The sequence below is a fragment of the Raphanus sativus genome, chromosome 6, assembly GCF_000801105.2.
Source record: "Raphanus sativus cultivar WK10039 chromosome 6, ASM80110v3, whole genome shotgun sequence".
In the NCBI taxonomy this organism is placed as follows: domain Eukaryota; kingdom Viridiplantae; phylum Streptophyta; class Magnoliopsida; order Brassicales; family Brassicaceae; genus Raphanus; species Raphanus sativus.
The window spans coordinates 38757941-38773666 of NC_079516.1; the positions used below are offsets into that span (position 1 = coordinate 38757941).

General features: G+C 40.0%; 5 protein-coding genes across 6 annotated transcripts; 2 read left to right on the top strand and 3 right to left on the bottom strand.

Annotated features, from left to right (window-relative positions):
- Positions 1-32: 32 nt before the first annotated feature.
- On the bottom strand, positions 33-8057 carry LOC108811952 (clustered mitochondria protein). Its single transcript, XM_018584078.2, has 28 exons — positions 7901-8057; positions 7420-7662; positions 7284-7345; positions 7017-7206; positions 6792-6932; positions 6546-6696; positions 6273-6466; positions 6063-6164; positions 5450-5585; positions 5211-5339; positions 4677-5007; positions 4475-4579; positions 4107-4334; positions 3885-4025; positions 3469-3600; positions 3206-3376; positions 3039-3125; positions 2827-2955; positions 2524-2661; positions 2326-2394; positions 2076-2234; positions 1931-1987; positions 1812-1852; positions 1574-1693; positions 1162-1471; positions 975-1082; positions 813-884; positions 33-697 (listed from the first exon to the last, which is right to left on the bottom strand). Exons 2-28 carry the CDS (start codon positions 7655-7657, stop codon positions 302-304), a joined length of 4137 nt encoding a protein of 1378 aa, XP_018439580.1. The 5' UTR covers positions 7658-7662; positions 7901-8057; the 3' UTR covers positions 33-301.
- Positions 8058-9565: 1508 nt separating this feature from the next.
- On the top strand, positions 9566-10114 carry LOC108813055 (putative lipid-transfer protein DIR1). The gene has a single exon (XM_018585488.2). It carries the CDS (start codon positions 9594-9596, stop codon positions 9960-9962), a length of 369 nt encoding a protein of 122 aa, XP_018440990.2. The 5' UTR covers positions 9566-9593; the 3' UTR covers positions 9963-10114.
- On the bottom strand, positions 10105-12948 carry LOC108811270 (SURP and G-patch domain-containing protein 1-like protein). Of its 2 annotated transcripts, none has more exons than XM_018583314.2 (9): positions 12827-12948; positions 12150-12596; positions 11842-11968; positions 11599-11705; positions 11181-11342; positions 10947-11093; positions 10674-10868; positions 10383-10561; positions 10105-10293 (listed from the first exon to the last, which is right to left on the bottom strand). In XM_018583314.2, the coding sequence occupies exons 2-9, from the start codon at positions 12568-12570 to the stop codon at positions 10267-10269; spliced, it is 1365 nt and encodes a 454-aa protein (XP_018438816.1). In that variant the 5' UTR covers positions 12571-12596; positions 12827-12948; the 3' UTR covers positions 10105-10266. The 2 variants fall into 2 exon arrangements, with proteins under 2 accessions (XP_018438816.1, XP_018438817.1); XM_018583315.2 differs by having other exon boundaries at positions 12150-12601; positions 12827-12929.
- A 209-nt stretch (positions 12949-13157) lies between these two features.
- On the top strand, positions 13158-15002 carry LOC108811272 (uncharacterized). The gene is made up of 7 exons (XM_018583317.2): positions 13158-13393; positions 13473-13528; positions 13618-13679; positions 13768-14166; positions 14243-14329; positions 14418-14592; positions 14684-15002. The coding sequence occupies exons 1-7, from the start codon at positions 13240-13242 to the stop codon at positions 14813-14815; spliced, it is 1065 nt and encodes a 354-aa protein (XP_018438819.1). The 5' UTR covers positions 13158-13239; the 3' UTR covers positions 14816-15002.
- Positions 15003-15034: 32 nt separating this feature from the next.
- Positions 15035-15535, bottom strand: LOC108806710 (uncharacterized). Its single transcript, XM_018578888.2, has one exon. It carries the CDS (start codon positions 15429-15431, stop codon positions 15222-15224), a length of 210 nt encoding a protein of 69 aa, XP_018434390.1. The 5' UTR covers positions 15432-15535; the 3' UTR covers positions 15035-15221.
- Positions 15536-15726: the final 191 nt, after the last annotated feature.

The window sequence follows — 15726 nt, forward strand, 5'->3', positions numbered from 1 at the left end:
TTATGTAGTAGACACGAAAAAGAAGTCAAAAATGTTGTTAAATCAAAATACTTAAATAGTGAGCTTATTCTCTAAGATAAACTAGAACTTTTGTGGAATAAAATTACATCCGCATAAAAAGTGAAGGGAAAAGAAAATGAAAAAGACCAGACATAAGCTGGAAGAGGGACTTAGCCCAAATCGTCGAAACATATCAATGAGAACAGAACAAAAGTTTTCTTCTCCTGCGATGAAATCACACAAAACCAAACTCCACTACTTAAGAGTCGAGCACCATTTCATTTAGAAGCGCTCCCTACTTTTACTTTTTGGCTTTTTGCTTCTTCTTATCCAGTGATGCTAAACCAGCTCCCAATCCTGCAGGAGCCGCCACGTTCGTTGTTTTCACGCTTTCAGAGGATGCTTTCTTCTCTTCTACCTTTTTTGCCTCCCCGTTTTCACCGCTTTTCTTAGAAGAAGCTGCAGTTCCTGGATTGATTAGTTGGGAGCGCTGTTGCGGCACTGGAACACCACTCTGGGGACGAACCGGTAGCCCCTTAGCAGCTGCCTTCTTCCTAACTTCAGCTGCAGCACGAGCCGCTCTCTCATCAAATCCTCTGCCCCGTGGTTGAGCCTCTCCCAGTACAGCCGTGTTCAGTGCATTAGCCCTCTCTGCCGCTGCTGCGTTTTGGAACGCCTGTATCAGGTCTGGACGTGACTGTTGCATCCCCAATCAGGAAAACGATTACATTATTACTATAACATCCATCAATAAACAGTTTTGTGATTTTCAGCCAAAAACACGACAGAAACTAAAGCTGCAAGTAAGATACCTTCAAGAGATCGATAGCCTTTTTCGTGTTTGCCGCATCGACTGCCTGTCCTTTCTGCTTTTGTGCAGTCTTCTGATAAAAGACAAAACCAGAAAAAATTGAGAAACATAAAAAAAAAAATAGAATGTATAAATGAAGAAGAGAGGTATAGTGTGCACGAACCTGAACCTCACGCATCTCAAAAGTCTTCATCCAGTTTTGAGAGTCTTTTGTTCTGGAATCATCCTCTCCCAATTGTTTGACAAGTATATCATAGGTTTTCTTCTCATGCTGACCAAAACAAGACAAGTTACTTAAAGAAGATTATAGACCAAATAGAAGATTCAAAGCCTTACAGAAGTTGTAATACCTGTTGTGAGAGCTTGAATAAACCCATACTGTTGCACGCAATGGCAAGAGCGTGGTAGCATACTGCAGTCTGAATGTGCTCGGGACCAAGAAGCCTCTCATTTTTCTTCAAAGCGTCTTGAAGATAGCGTAGAGCTGTGTCCATTTTGCCCATATCTTGATACATCATGGCGACATTTATAAATGTGGCTGCAACATCTGGATGATCAGGGCCAGATGAAAGGCCAAGTAAAAGCAAGGCACGGCCCATGTTCTGTAGAGCAAGCTCCGTCTGATTCAGCCCATGATAGAAAAGAGCCATATTGCCATAGCTGCAGTTCAGATACCCCCAAGTAAGTAACATATATCAAACAAGAGAAAAGAACAGGAGCGCACTGCAAGTCCTGTATCTGAATTTTCAACCAAGTTGTTACCTGTGAGCGGTATCAGGATGGTCCAAACCAAGGCAACGCTCATTTATGATTAGTTCCTTGTGTTGCTGCATTATGGCACCAGCCATGTCTCCTGCATGGTACAAAACCATGGCCAGGTACCTGGAAAGCAACAAAAACCGTAAGGCAAAACAAGAAAACAAAACAGAAAACCGTATATGATAGGCTAAATCAAAAACAAATAGATGAAAGGTGGAGCTTCAGGCAGTAGAGGGGTTACCTGCAGCAGTTTGCAACTTCCCTGTGCATTGGACCAGTCACCTGTTATACAATTACCATGATCACAAGATTTAGCGTTAAAAATATTTGGACAGTCTAATAAGATGCATGAAGGCTTACCTGTTGAAGTATCGAAAACGCCTCTGAGAAAAACGTGTAGGACTCACTGAGCATACCCTACAAGAGATTAATAATCACTTTAGTAAAACAACAGACCAATCAGACGGCGGAAACTAAAACAGCTAATTTGAAATAGCATAAATACCTCAGCCAGTTGGACCTTCCCCATCTCAACGAGATTTTTAGCCTCAGAGCATACAGGGACCGAATGCTTAACAACAGCCCGAAGATCCAACACATCTGTCGCATCAAAAGGCGAGGTGGCACCAAAGTCGTATTTGCGAGCAGCTACACTGATGCCAACCTGATTAACCAAGTAACCAAGAAAATAACGATTAATAACAATGATTAGTAACAAAATTCTGAAGGAACAGGTTATGTGTCTCTCTACTTACCTTTTGGCAAAGGTTACGGAGAACAGGTATATTTTTAGCTGTAGTTCTTGCCTGCTCGGGCAACTCAAACTGAAAATAAGCTCACATTAGCTTCAGGTGGGTATAGTAGGCAAAAGAAAAAAGTAACTTGCTCAGAAGGGTGACACCACTTCAAATATACAGTAGACAGTCAATAAAATAAGTTCAAATTGATCATACCTCATACTTGGCTTTGGCAAACTCTTGAATGTCAGACCATAGAATGTTGGAGTCAACCATCATATAAGATGCGAGACTTTTCTTTGAAGAAGCTTTTCCTTTCCCTCTTCCTTGACCTTTTTTGGTGATAGATTGATCCTGTCCAAATTCAAGGGTCAGTATAGTCCCTTATACCAATCAGAAACACTGAGTGCGCTTTGTTAAATGAGACTGTATAGACTGCTCCAAAGGACGAAATAGCATAATTCAAGAAGAACAAACAAGGAACTATAGATAGACAGACTCTTGATAGTGAACACGAACCTTCTTTTGATTTTTAGCATGCACGCTGTTGGTGCTAGCTTTTCCCCCAGTAACGTTTCCAAAGAAACAATTTAAGAAATGTGAGACTGCTGCACCAATATCGTGATCCTCTATATCTCTTAGAATGTCCTGCAGAAGCATGTAAAAAATTTAAATAAGGAGCTTGTCTCTTGTTCAACCATGTTAATGAACTTTACAGACTTTCTAACTACCTTGAGAATGTGCTTGGCAGATCTTACGGTAACTTCATTCAAACAAAGATCCCTCAAATGAGGCAAATGCTTCACTCCATTAGCAACCTGATCATGTACAACCATTGTTAATAACGTCAGCCAAGGAGATAGCTCTCATAAAATAACACTGGAGACGACGAACTTACCCTTCCAATATAACGAACATTAACACCATGAGAATGGAGTGCTTCAGTCAAAGTTTGACCATCCATTGGAGAAACTTCAAGAGCGCAAAGATCTGCTACGAATTTTGGAAGCACCACATCCACCAGGTATGAACTAACTTTCTTCACATTTTCTTCATCAGCAGCTATCTCCTGGTTAACACAAAAATAATAATTAATATTAGATCAGTTAAACAAATATAAGGAATGATCTTACCACAGCACCTATAAGCAACATAACATACCTCTTGCGTGCCACCTAATTTGAAGTCGGTGAAAACATTAGGGTTAAATGTTATTTCATCACATACTTTAGAACTTTCAGATGATCTGGCTGCAGAATCGGCAGTCGTATCTTGCTTTTCTGTATCAGTTTTCTGTAGATAAAACAAAGATATCAGCAATTACAGTTTCTTGTTAATATCAGTTTCAACTGTTCTCAGACACTTCTCTTCAGCATTAGGAAGGATGGAAGAAATTTCAAAGCAAAAAAAAACGAGGACAGACCACCGAGTTCAACTGTATTCAGTATTAGCAAAGTACTCGGTATTGTCTACTAATATAAACGAAAACAGCCCATCATTGTTACAGAGGCCAATCCTACTTGGTATTTTGGCTGGCTGCTTTTATTTCACAAACATTTAAGGAGGTAAGCCCATACCTCAGAAATTGAAGCTCCGTTTTCCTCTCCATGGCTCAATTCATCACCCGTCTTAGAAGTATCAACCCTAACATCAGAAGGATCAGAAACAGTATCCGTCCCTTCATCAGTCTTGGTTTTACATTTTGATTGAGATTCAGCCTTCATCATGACATACGTACTGATCAGTGCCTCTCATAGTAATCGAAGGAAATGTGTTTATAAGGAATAAAATATCTGTACCTGGCAAAATGATGTGATCAGTTCTGGTCTTAGGACACAAAAGCGTGACTCTGGACCCGTGTAATTGGCATCACGAGGAGTCACTCTCATTAAGTCCAGAAGATAATGTCTGTTGTCACTCCCAACAATCCCCTTGCACTCTACTGGTGCAGCTAACTTGAAGACATTCTCGGAAGCATCAATAACATCATGTTCTTTTATGTGAAGGAGTTTTGCAGCCTCAAGCACCTGAAGAAGGAATAAATCCGGACAAAAAGTTATGTTAGGACAAAGGTGGTCATATAATAAAGATGTGTAACAATACTGTACACGTAGATCAATACTAGAACTGTCACGCTTATGAATACAAAATCCAACAACAAGATTACCTTTGCATGAAAATCTTCATTCCAGCATATTTTCTTGCCATTATCGACTGAACCATACAAAAGCGCATCTGATTTATCCCCTTGAAGGATGCCTGGTAGAACACTCTAGAACACACACATATGAAAACACATTGCAAGCTATTAAAATATACACAAGAAAGATCAAGAAAAGATAATTGACAGTTACAGCATAAGTACGAACCTGAGCAACAACCCGATGACCTCTGTAATCAATAATAGCCATAGCCAGATTATATAGCCCTGATACATCTGCTTCTTGATATAACTTTGTGCCTTTTAAGTCGTTGTTTGCAGATGCATATGTTGCTTGCTCATTCTCTGCAAGAGGGGCCTCATTACAGCAGTTAAGCTCGGCATTGTGTTCTCCATCGCAAGTTCCTTCTTTGCATAGAACCTTATCAGATGAGGGCATTTTCTCAGTCACCGAGACATTGCTCGATGGACGTTTCTTGGATAGCTGTTCGATGTCCGCATCAACGGCAAAACTGAAAAATATATTGTTGTGCACATACCTACAGCAGTGGAACAATACAAGTAATCAACATTAACACGCTAGTACAAAATACAAAACGTAAACATCTAAAAGCTCATTTTCCATGTTTAAGCAAAAAGAGAATCATTCCATTGATAAGATGTCATGGCAACAGCTAACACACTAAAAGATATGAGTTGACGATTAAGAATCAATGACAAAAGCCAAAGGATGAACACTGACATGTGCAGACACTCTGGATCAGTTGGATTTATGGGCGGTATACATCGGCTGATTACACCAATCGCTCCGTTAAGGGCCGCATCGACAAAGTCAGAAGAAACTTTGTAAAGAGCTCTGTCACGTAAGATCCTGCAACGACGGAATTTATCAATATGAAGCAACATACAAAAGGAACAGAATGCCAAAATAAAAAGTTTCATGGAACAAAAAAAATCACTGTAGTCAAATATAAAATATACCTCTCCTGAGGAGTAGAGTGAGGGAACTCCCTGCAGGATTGCAACTCTTCGTTCCAATCTCTTTGCATACCAATGAGCTCACTACCATAGGAAATGGTCAGGGCTTCCTCGGCTCTGGCTGCATCGCGCTTGTGATCTGAGCCAGATACAAGAGCTTATGCTCAGATATAACATACACGATTATTTTAACTGTTTCTCTCTTAAAATGGGGAGAGAAGTCCAATTTGTTTTGAAATTCCAAATAAAGCGAGGAACTCATCTTCTCATATATCAAATAGTAGTGAGCAAAAGCGTGGTATATAATATAAAAGGAGTGTGCGGTCGACAAACAAGTAACAGTTTGGACAACAAGCGAGACATAACTAGAACCTTAGGATGCAGTCACAGAAAGATTTCAAGGATCTATTACATATAAGGAAACTAAGATCAAGAAAAAGCTTTCTTTTAAATCCTAATTAGTGCTGGCTGCCATGTTAATCTCAGAAGCATAATCGCTGCTGATAACAGGAAATGTGAAGAAACGTCTAAGAGAACAAAAAAGCATACTGTAATAAACAAGTTCGCTATGTGCAAAGTTGATACGGACTCAAACAGCTTTTAAATTCAAACTCACCGGGAACAGGATAAGGTCTTAGCCATGAGTGTGGTGGCAAAAGCGACTGAACATTTTCAAAGGGATGTGCAGAGGCTTTCTTTTCCATGACCTCACGGAAAGCTTTTGTCGTCACAGGAGAAAAAAAAAGAAGATGATTAACAAATTGAATAATAATAACCATGAAGAAATAATAAACTAAGGAAAAAATAAATATATACTTGTTCCCACCTTTTTTAAACTTAGAGCTAAGTTTTTGCAATAAACCAATGAGGGTAGCTGTTTCGAACCCAGATTTATTCGGCCTTGGATCGAGAACATTCGCTGAGCTAGAATTAATGTAAAACGCCTTTGTTGTGCCGGTAATACAGTATTTGTTACCTTCCAGCGTCACAACATCCAAATAGATTAAGTCTCCTACAAGCCTGTCACAAAACAAATTTATTAGATACAAAAGGAGCTGATATTATAGCCTCTATATGTTAAAAAGCAGCAGAGGCATACCTTCTGTGGCTAGGAGGAGGATTGAATGACGAGAAGACAATGCTCTCCACGCATTTGATCTCTTCCGTTGGAGAATTGATCAACTTCCTGAGCGAGGCGGGTACATCATCCATGAAACCGAGACAATCAAGCTCTGGGACGTTTGGTTTGTCTGATTCAGAAAAGAACCGTTCAGAGTGCATGAACAGCAAGCAAGATTATTAAGTCATAAACACTAAGAAAAAGAGTAATATTCAAATCTGAAACCTCCAGGATTCTGAGCTTTGTTCAGCGCTGCGTCATACTTCAAGGCAAGCGTGGTTGACAGGGAGGAGTGGAGCGTAGAAAGCGAAAGGAGGTCTCTAGCTCGGTGAACGTGAGCCCTGATAGATCTATCATCGTACAACGCTGTGGAAAGATCAAAAAAAAATACGGTCAACTGTCAAGAAACTAGTTTTCAACTTATAAAGAAATACAGAGTCTAAAGCATACCAGGAATCATTTCCAAGGAACAACCACCAGTTGTGATGTCAGCAACTTCAGAGATCTCATTGTAATCTTCAAGATGGTGAGTCTCGTTCTCCTTGTTGCGGAGCAACAACTCGTAGCAAGTGAAGTAACACGTCTCCGGGGCATCAAGAAGGAACTGCCTTATATCCATCACTGAGTCTCCAGGGTTCAACTGAAATTAAAAAAAAAAACAGATTAGAGTAAACTCACACCAATAATAGTAGTTAAAAAGAGAAACTTTGAGCTCACTTGTAGCTCCATTTTACCGCCACTCTGTGTTTTGACCGAAACAGGATAAAGACGAAGTTCACCTGTGTGAAAGACAGACAAGCATATAAGAAAAAAAGAAGCTGATTGCAATTGAGAAAACGCATAAAGAGCTAACCTTGTTTGGGTTGCTCATCGGTACTTGCTTCTACTGCTTGTGGTTCGCTGTCGTCGTCAGCCTTGGTAACAGTAGGAGGAACTTCACTGGCCTCAGGGACGGTAGTAGCTTCAACAGCATTATCAACGGTTGGAACGGAAGCAGGAGCAGCAGGAACATCGGTTTGAAGAGCAGAGTCAGTGGAGGTGGCAGCAGCAGCAGCTCTCTTGGCCTTAGACTTGTTCGACTTCCCAGCCATTTCACCTAGACACAGAGAAAGGTGAGGTTATCTAGTGAATAAACATGCAGAAACTAGGTAATAACGAGTGAATTAGAGAATCTCATTCATTTTCATGGAAACAAAGATAAAAAAGGAGCATTAGAATCGATAATAAAGGAGAAAAAAAAAAGAAAGAAAGTCGCGGATGTGAAATCAAAAGGAGATATAACAAAAAAGGGTTAGATTAAAGGGGGGGTTTAGTAGAGGATCTAAAGGAGGTACCTTGAGGGGACAAAGAGAAATGGTATGACGGCGGCGGCGGAGAGGACGGAGGAGATATGAGGTTTAAGGAGGGGGTTGAAAGTGAAAGAAGAGGCGAGGCGGCTGCTGACTCTTTATTAGAAAAGCTCGAGTAGAGTAGGGAGACCACAGCTTGAGAGAGAGAGAGGGGAACCTGTCACTCTCTTTGGGCTTTTATTATTTGTTGGGCCTTCTATGGGTTGTTCCTTTATTAGGAACTTTATTATTGCGTAATTTAATGCTAATCATCTTAAGAAAAGCTAATTAAGATTCCTTTATTAATTACAGACGACAAGATAGGGTATGGGGTTTGATTTTGATGGTAGGAGAAACCGATGGCAAAACAGACCGATGCGGTTTCGTTTTTTCCCCTTTGGTTGTGGTGAACCAGCTCACTTTGGTTGAGTATGTGTGGTTATGATTTTTATCTTATCAACAGTATGGGAAATTTGTCCCAATAACCATAAAAAAACACAAACCTACTATCTAACCAAAAATACCTTCTCTCTTTTTATCTCTTACTTCTTACTAAAAATCTAATTACTCTTTTTTGGTTATTTGGCAAATAAGCCCATAAATTATCCTTTCTGCTGTACAACTACGGGTTTTGTCATGTGTTGTTTACAGTCTGTAAGGCTTTTTACAGATAAAAGTCTACTTTCCACGTTTATGAATACATGTTTACACATACATCAATGCTTTATAAATAATAAAAGACGTAGCATACAAACCGCATTATATTTGTAAGAGTATATCATTCATCAGTTCCACATAAAGAACTCATACTTGCCATACAATACTAGGAAAACATCATTTCTATTAATAATATGCATATTTAACAACAAAAGACATGTTATAATCACTAGGGCGGGTAAAAATATCCATAGATTTTGATTCGATTTGTTATCTGTTTTGATAGGCAATATCATAAGAAACAAAGAAAATCACAATACTAATATTTTTAAAAACATATATCTAATCTGATCCGTTATATGCATATACTAAAGAATTATAAAATTATATTTTATATAGGTTTACAGAATTTTTATTAATTAAGTACTCATTATAATTTTACAAAGTAAATAATTTTTATTTTGTAATAAAATATTATTATTTATATTATTTTGACTTTTACTTATTTTCTGATTTCTCATTTATTTTACGGATCGAATCGGAACTAAGATAAACTGAATATTTAGGTGGTTACCGATCGAAATCGAATCAGATTAGATAGTTGATTATTCTGCCGAAACATATCAAATAGTTTCAAAAGCCGGATATCCGATTCATATTCACCCATTAACCACGATATACCAGACTATCTCTCTACGAACCATTGACCGCACGACGAAGACCCGACACCAAGAATGGGCTAACTGTCTATAGACTCTATAATCTCTTGTATTTACTACTTTGTTGTTTTTCTTAACTACAGTCACTGGTTCAAAACGCTTTGACGTTTTATACATAACACGACCAGTGATGTCATAAAAAATGCCGAAGATTGAATTTCTAAAGAGTAGGAAACACACGTCGTAACCGTGAAGCTATTTGGGTTATGAGGTAGGAGAGAGGTGTTACACAGCATGACATGACACCCCTTCCTCATAGTATAAAGAAGCATCATCATCTCGTTGCATCATGCATCAATCTCATTACTATTATTGTTTACACGATGATGAAAGCCATGAGAGTTGGGTTAGCGATGACACTGCTTACGACCATAACGGTTCTTACCATAGTCACTGCACAGCTCGAGGACCAGCAACCACCTCCACCGATGTTACCCGAGGAAGAAGTGGGAGGATGCAGCAGGACATTCTTCTCAGCGATTGTACAACTGATACCTTGTAGAGCAGCAGTGGCTCCTTTCAGCCCAATCCCACCGACCGAGTCATGTTGCTCTGCTGTTGTCACACTTGGTCGCCCTTGCCTTTGCCTCCTCGCCAACGGACCTCCGCTCTCAGGCATTGACCGCACCATGGCTCTTCAGCTTCCTCAGAGATGCTCTGCTAATTTCCCTCCTTGCGATATCATTAACTAGGAGTCTAGGAGGAAACCTATCATCCTTTCTTTTCTTTTTGTTATTTTTCTCATTTACCTTCTTCCACTCTAATAAATACGCTGTTGAGATTGTTATTGTACCGGTCTTCAAAAACATTATAACAAAGAAATAAGAATAGAAATCTCAGTCAATTCCAATCCCAACTGATATAGATCTATTTGCAAACAATCCAAATCCAAAACCAAACAAAAACATTATATCTTTTAATAGAAAAGCAAAGATCAGCTGGGGCTTGGTGGGGTGAGAGATAGCTCATGATTGTCTGCAGCACACTGAATGGTTCTTAATAATAAGCTTTCCTTGGATTTCCCTGTAGATCAATTGAGACAAAAGGTGAGTAAAGAAGTACTATTACAAGAAAAAAGAAAGAATGGAGGTAAAAATATTGGTAAAAAGTACCAGTGGGTTGGGTCTGTGTTTGTAACCAAGCATCATTCGCTTCTTGTACTGCTCGTATATATCATCTTCAGGGTTAACCTCTCCTGGAGCAGAAGCCCCAACTCCCAAGTTGTTAGTCTTTACATCGCCTGCCATTATCGGGTCTGCCATACCCTTTCTAGAGCTTCCTATACCTTCACCTGTAACCAACCCACTCCTCCAATTTTTTTAACCTCCTTGTCTCCATAAAGGCACAAGATACAGAAAGAAACTAGGTCACAAGTTTACAGATAGAGCGAGGCAAGTAAGCACCTTCTTTCCAACCCATTTTTGACAAGAGCTTATGTCCCACATTATCTGCTTGGATCTTAGCCTTCTCAGCTGCCTCCTTTGTGGCTTTCAATGCAGCTACATCGTCACACTTTGCAAGGAACTTATCTAGCTCCTCCGGTGGGATATAATCACCCATGTGATGACCTCTCTTTCCGGAGTCTGTCGAGGGAATAGCTGAAATAAAACATGGTTGAGGGATAAGAGACATCACAGCTGCATCAAACACGAAACAGAAATAGGATTCATTCTCACCAGATGAACCTTGAAGAGAAGCTGGCGGGGGCATTTCATCTTTTGACTGTCTAGGGCGTCTCATCTTTTCTTCTTGGGCAGCCTTTTTCATGTAAAACTCCATCATAGAAATAGGGTCTGCAGCCCTCGGCGCACTATAAGAGTCGCCTGCAACGTATAAAAATGTAACAGACAGTCAGAGCTGATGTTAACAATAAGAGGGAACCTAGGCAGACAAAAGGCGAACTGACTTACTGTTGTTTGGTCTTGTAACTGATGCCTGAACAGATCTAGAGGAAGCTCCAGATTCTACAGAAGCATCATAGAGAGCCGAAGCAGGGGTCTGATAGCCTCTTTGTTGCTGAGCTGGCTTTTGGGAAGTGATTGGTGTGGTGGACATCCGCGGGCCTCCATCACCTGGAAAGATAATATGAAGAAATCTGGCGTTAAGAATCTACCAAGATGTGTTAGCCGAACAAGTAGCCTCACATTATACACATACTACAGAGAATATATAGTTCTTATTATAGAATACTCTAAATGTTGTCTGAAAAAGAACAAGAGATGAGGAATACATTCCTTGCACACGCTTAACTAAACATATGGTGAAACAGTTAAATAACATTAAAAAAAACAGTTGCAGAAATAAACACAGGCGTGGTGTAATAATTACCACTGTGAAGTACACCAGATTCCTTGGCTTGTGAAATAGATTTTTCCTCTTCAGACAGCCTGAATGCATAGTACTTGTAATCAGCACAGCTCTCATCAAAAAGAAACCTGGTTGGGAAACAGGACACAAGATGCATTAGGTCAACGAACACCCAAGTACCTACCAAGTTAGAATGTACACAAGAGAGAATCAAGAAACATATTAAACTGTAGATGCTCCAAGAAAGCAATTGAATTAACATACTTAAATAGTGTATCCCCAGGATTCTTTTGGCGTGTAACATTCTCAAATGCCCTTCCATTCTTAGCAACAAAGCTTGCTAATTTGTCAGCAGCATTCTTCACATTAGGGTCACTGGGCGCAGGAGGTGCTGCACAATCACTTATAAAACTGATTAATACCAATGAACGCAAATCACTCTTGTTGGGGCTAGCAGGCGTGGCAGATATTCCAAGTCTTTTCCAGAAATTGGATTGTTGGTTAAGGAAGAAACTGCACAAAAGACCCACCCAAAGACATATATATACATTTACTATATAAACAGCCATTACCAACAACAACATCTGAGAGTTTGGTTGACTTGGCAGGTGCGTCTAACTTTGGACGCTTAGCAGATCCGAAGCTTTGATCATTCTGCACATCCTCATCATCCTCTTCTTCACCAAGCTTCACAGGAGGTGCGAGAAGCTTAGACTTTTGCTTCAAGCTGAAGGCAAGCTTACCACCTTTCTTCTGTGCATCATTGGTCTTAAACCCAATGGAAGTTTTAGTAGCAGAAGAAGAAGGCCTAGGATTAGAAATCCCAGATATAATAATCTTCACAGGCTTGGACTCCTCAACAACAACATGGGGAGCCTCCTTATCCTTGGCTTCATCTTTCTTCTCCTGTTGAAGCTGTCTGAATCTTTCCATGAAGGACCCATCGTTCACAAATATGCTGGGAGGAGGAGGAGGAGGTGCTCCTTTATCCATTGCCAAAACGATTTAGAAGCTCTCAACTGCTCTACAGATTAAGCTCTCAAACGATTTAGAAACAAATCTTAAAAAAAATTGAGAATCGTAATCAAACCAACAGAGAATCAAAGATCAACTAAGATCGAGGGAAGGATTAAACCCTAGGTAACAATTAATCAATCAGACACGGAAGCTGAATATAATGATGATCCTCAATTAAGATCACATAGGCTATTGAAACAATCGAAGAAAGAGAAAACAGCGATCTTATCACCTGCGAGACGATTTGCGGTCAAAGGTCGTCGTCAGAATCAGAAACTCGATTTTGTCCTGCGTTTTGGTTGGGTCCGAATCATTTATATATAGGAGGCCCTTTTTCAATTGGAGACCTAAGGTTTCATATAATTATAGTAAGACCCCAAGAGCTTTAGAGTGGGCCGCTTCTCCACACATAACGGGCCAGTTTAATACTACTGGTCACGCACGGCCCATAAATTTAATGATAAAAATAAATAAACAAAGCTGCAACGGTAACAAGAGAAAGCCACGTGCATAGGAGCCGCTTATCTGGCTTGTAACGTTAACTCTGTAACGGTTACATAATTAGCATTCTTCATCTCTTCTCTCCAACCAACCAACGAACGAACACACAGACTCGTTACTCTCTCTCGAGTATTATCTTCGCTGATGGAGCCTGCACAGATCGATTGGAAGCGAATCGATTCTCGTTTTGTGGAAGACGTCTTCTACGAGCACATCCGAGCTCCCAAATGGTTCGACTTCTTGGCCCCTAACCATTTAGAAGACTCCGTTGACGACGACGCTTGGTTCTGCAAATCTGGTAACAATCTCTTGATCTCATCTCTGCGTCTATCTGTTGTTCTTTACTGATCTTGGGCTTCGTTTTTGGACTCTCAAAGATTGTAACCATCCCAAGAGACCTGAGGACTTCTTCCAAACGCCTACTTCTTCCAAGGTTTTGTTTGACTCTTCTTGATTTTCTTGTTTTCCCTCGTTAACACTTTCCAAGGTTTCTCAATTTCGTGTTTCTGTCTTGATTTGAAGCATCCGAGTCTTAGGAAAACGAATCAGACACCAGGAGGATCTAGTACAGAGCAGAAGCAGAGGTACTTACCTTGTTGAAAAATCTCCCCTTTGATTTGTTTCATAGTCTCTTTAGTTATCAATCATCCATTGACTTGTGGTGATTTGTAGGAGGAGGGGACATGATGAAGAGAGTGAGAACCAGAATCCAAACTCAGCCACGCCTCCAATATCATCATGGCGAGCAGCACTTAAGTCATCTTCCGCCAAGAAGATGAGCAAAGAGACACCGAAGCTAAAGAGCACGCAATCAGCCAGGAATCTATTCTCGGGGAGAGATATATTTGGACATATCTCAGAGTTCTGCTACGAGCTGAAGAGATTAGCCACGAGGGTAACTGAGAGAGGAGAAGATACTACTACTGGGAAGGAGACTCTGACTCATCATCAGCCTTACTCTGTTCATGAATTGGAGTTGAAGAAGGAAAGAAAGCCGTTGCTGGAAGTGAGGAAAGAGAAGGTCCATGAATCCTCCACAAACACCTTTAAAGAGAACCGTAGAAGGAAGAAGTAAGTGTTGCTGCTTCTTTGGGAAATGTTGTTTTATTTATTTATGTAAAAGTTACTAACTTTGGAGGTGTTGCAGGAGAGTGGATGATGCGGAGAATATTCCTGTCTGTCTTAATGTGGAGACTGTAGTGAAGATGAAAGGAGAGGAGTGTAGAAGGATTAAGTAAGTTCCTTTCTCATATGTGTTGCAGTACACTAGAAGAAAGCCTATGATTTGAAACTAAGATTATTCTGTGGGATGGTATTTGCAGGAGAGTGGATGATGATGCAGAGAACATCCTTACACCTCTAAAGCTTGGTGGGAATGTAAAGAGCAAAGGACATGAGCGGTTACTGCAGCAAATCAGAACAAACCCACCATCTCCTCAGTGCTTCTCAGAGAACCGGACTGCTTCTTTGAAGGCCTTGAGTACCCCCAAACCTACGGTATTTGTGATGCTCTTATTCTCTCCTCTTCATTTTACTGGTAGAGACATATGCCTGAGCAAAAGGATGTTTTTATTGTGTGTACATACAGGTTGAAGAAGTGGTGAAGAGAAAGGAGGAAGAAGAGCAGAGCAGAGAGAGTAACAACAACAACAACAACAACAAAGAAGGGAGGGGCTTGGATGTTCTCTGGTTCTTAAAGCCTTGCTCAATGGCCAACTAAAAACTCTAAAAAGAATTTTTACCAGATACTTCTTCTTATATATTTGATTCATTCTTTTGTTTTAAAGTTCATTTCATTTTTAAACTGTCACTGATGATCTTGCTCAGAGATTCATCATGTAATCCCGAGCAATTTTGTATCATCAATCTCACCTTTACATACAATAAATAAAAGTTGTTTAAATAAAGAGATACTGATAGGGAATTAAAAAAATGAGGATTATGATCAATCTCTATTTATTAAGATCAAGAACAAGAACCTAAGTCTCTGTTCTATCATCATCATGAAATATATCCACCAAATCTAAAACATATTACGTGATCAAAAAAACACAGCGAAGGGAAAGTGAGAGAGAGGAACATGATGATATATGTACAGAGAAAGAGACAAGGAACAGTTAAATAAATTAAGGACGGCGAGGAGAAGAGGAGAAGAGGCAATCGAGAAGCCTAGACCAAGCAATTCTTGCGCGAGCGAAGACTCTCACCCTGTAAGCCCTACCTTCAACACCCATCTCCTCCATCGTCCGAGCGAACGCCGTCAAACATCTGATCGGCGGTATGTACAGCGTTAACGGCGCCGCCGAGAAAGCTATCGTAAATAACAGCTGTAACATTCTCTCTTCTCGCTGATCTCAACCTGGTTAGTAGACCCTAACAAAAATGAAATAAAGTTTTATGTTGTTATCATTCATACGGTTCATGTCATTTCTAGTAGCTACTTCTATATTGTAGTTGACCGACAGTTTAATAAAGTTGGAGTTAAATTAATTATTTTATTACCATATTATGTCATTTCATAAACTATTGTTTCTTATCCTTAGAGGGGGCCACTTAGAGATGTAAATTGGGCGGACCGGACGGGTTTGGAAGTATCCGAATAGGTTTCATTTTTTTGTTGAATATTTTTGG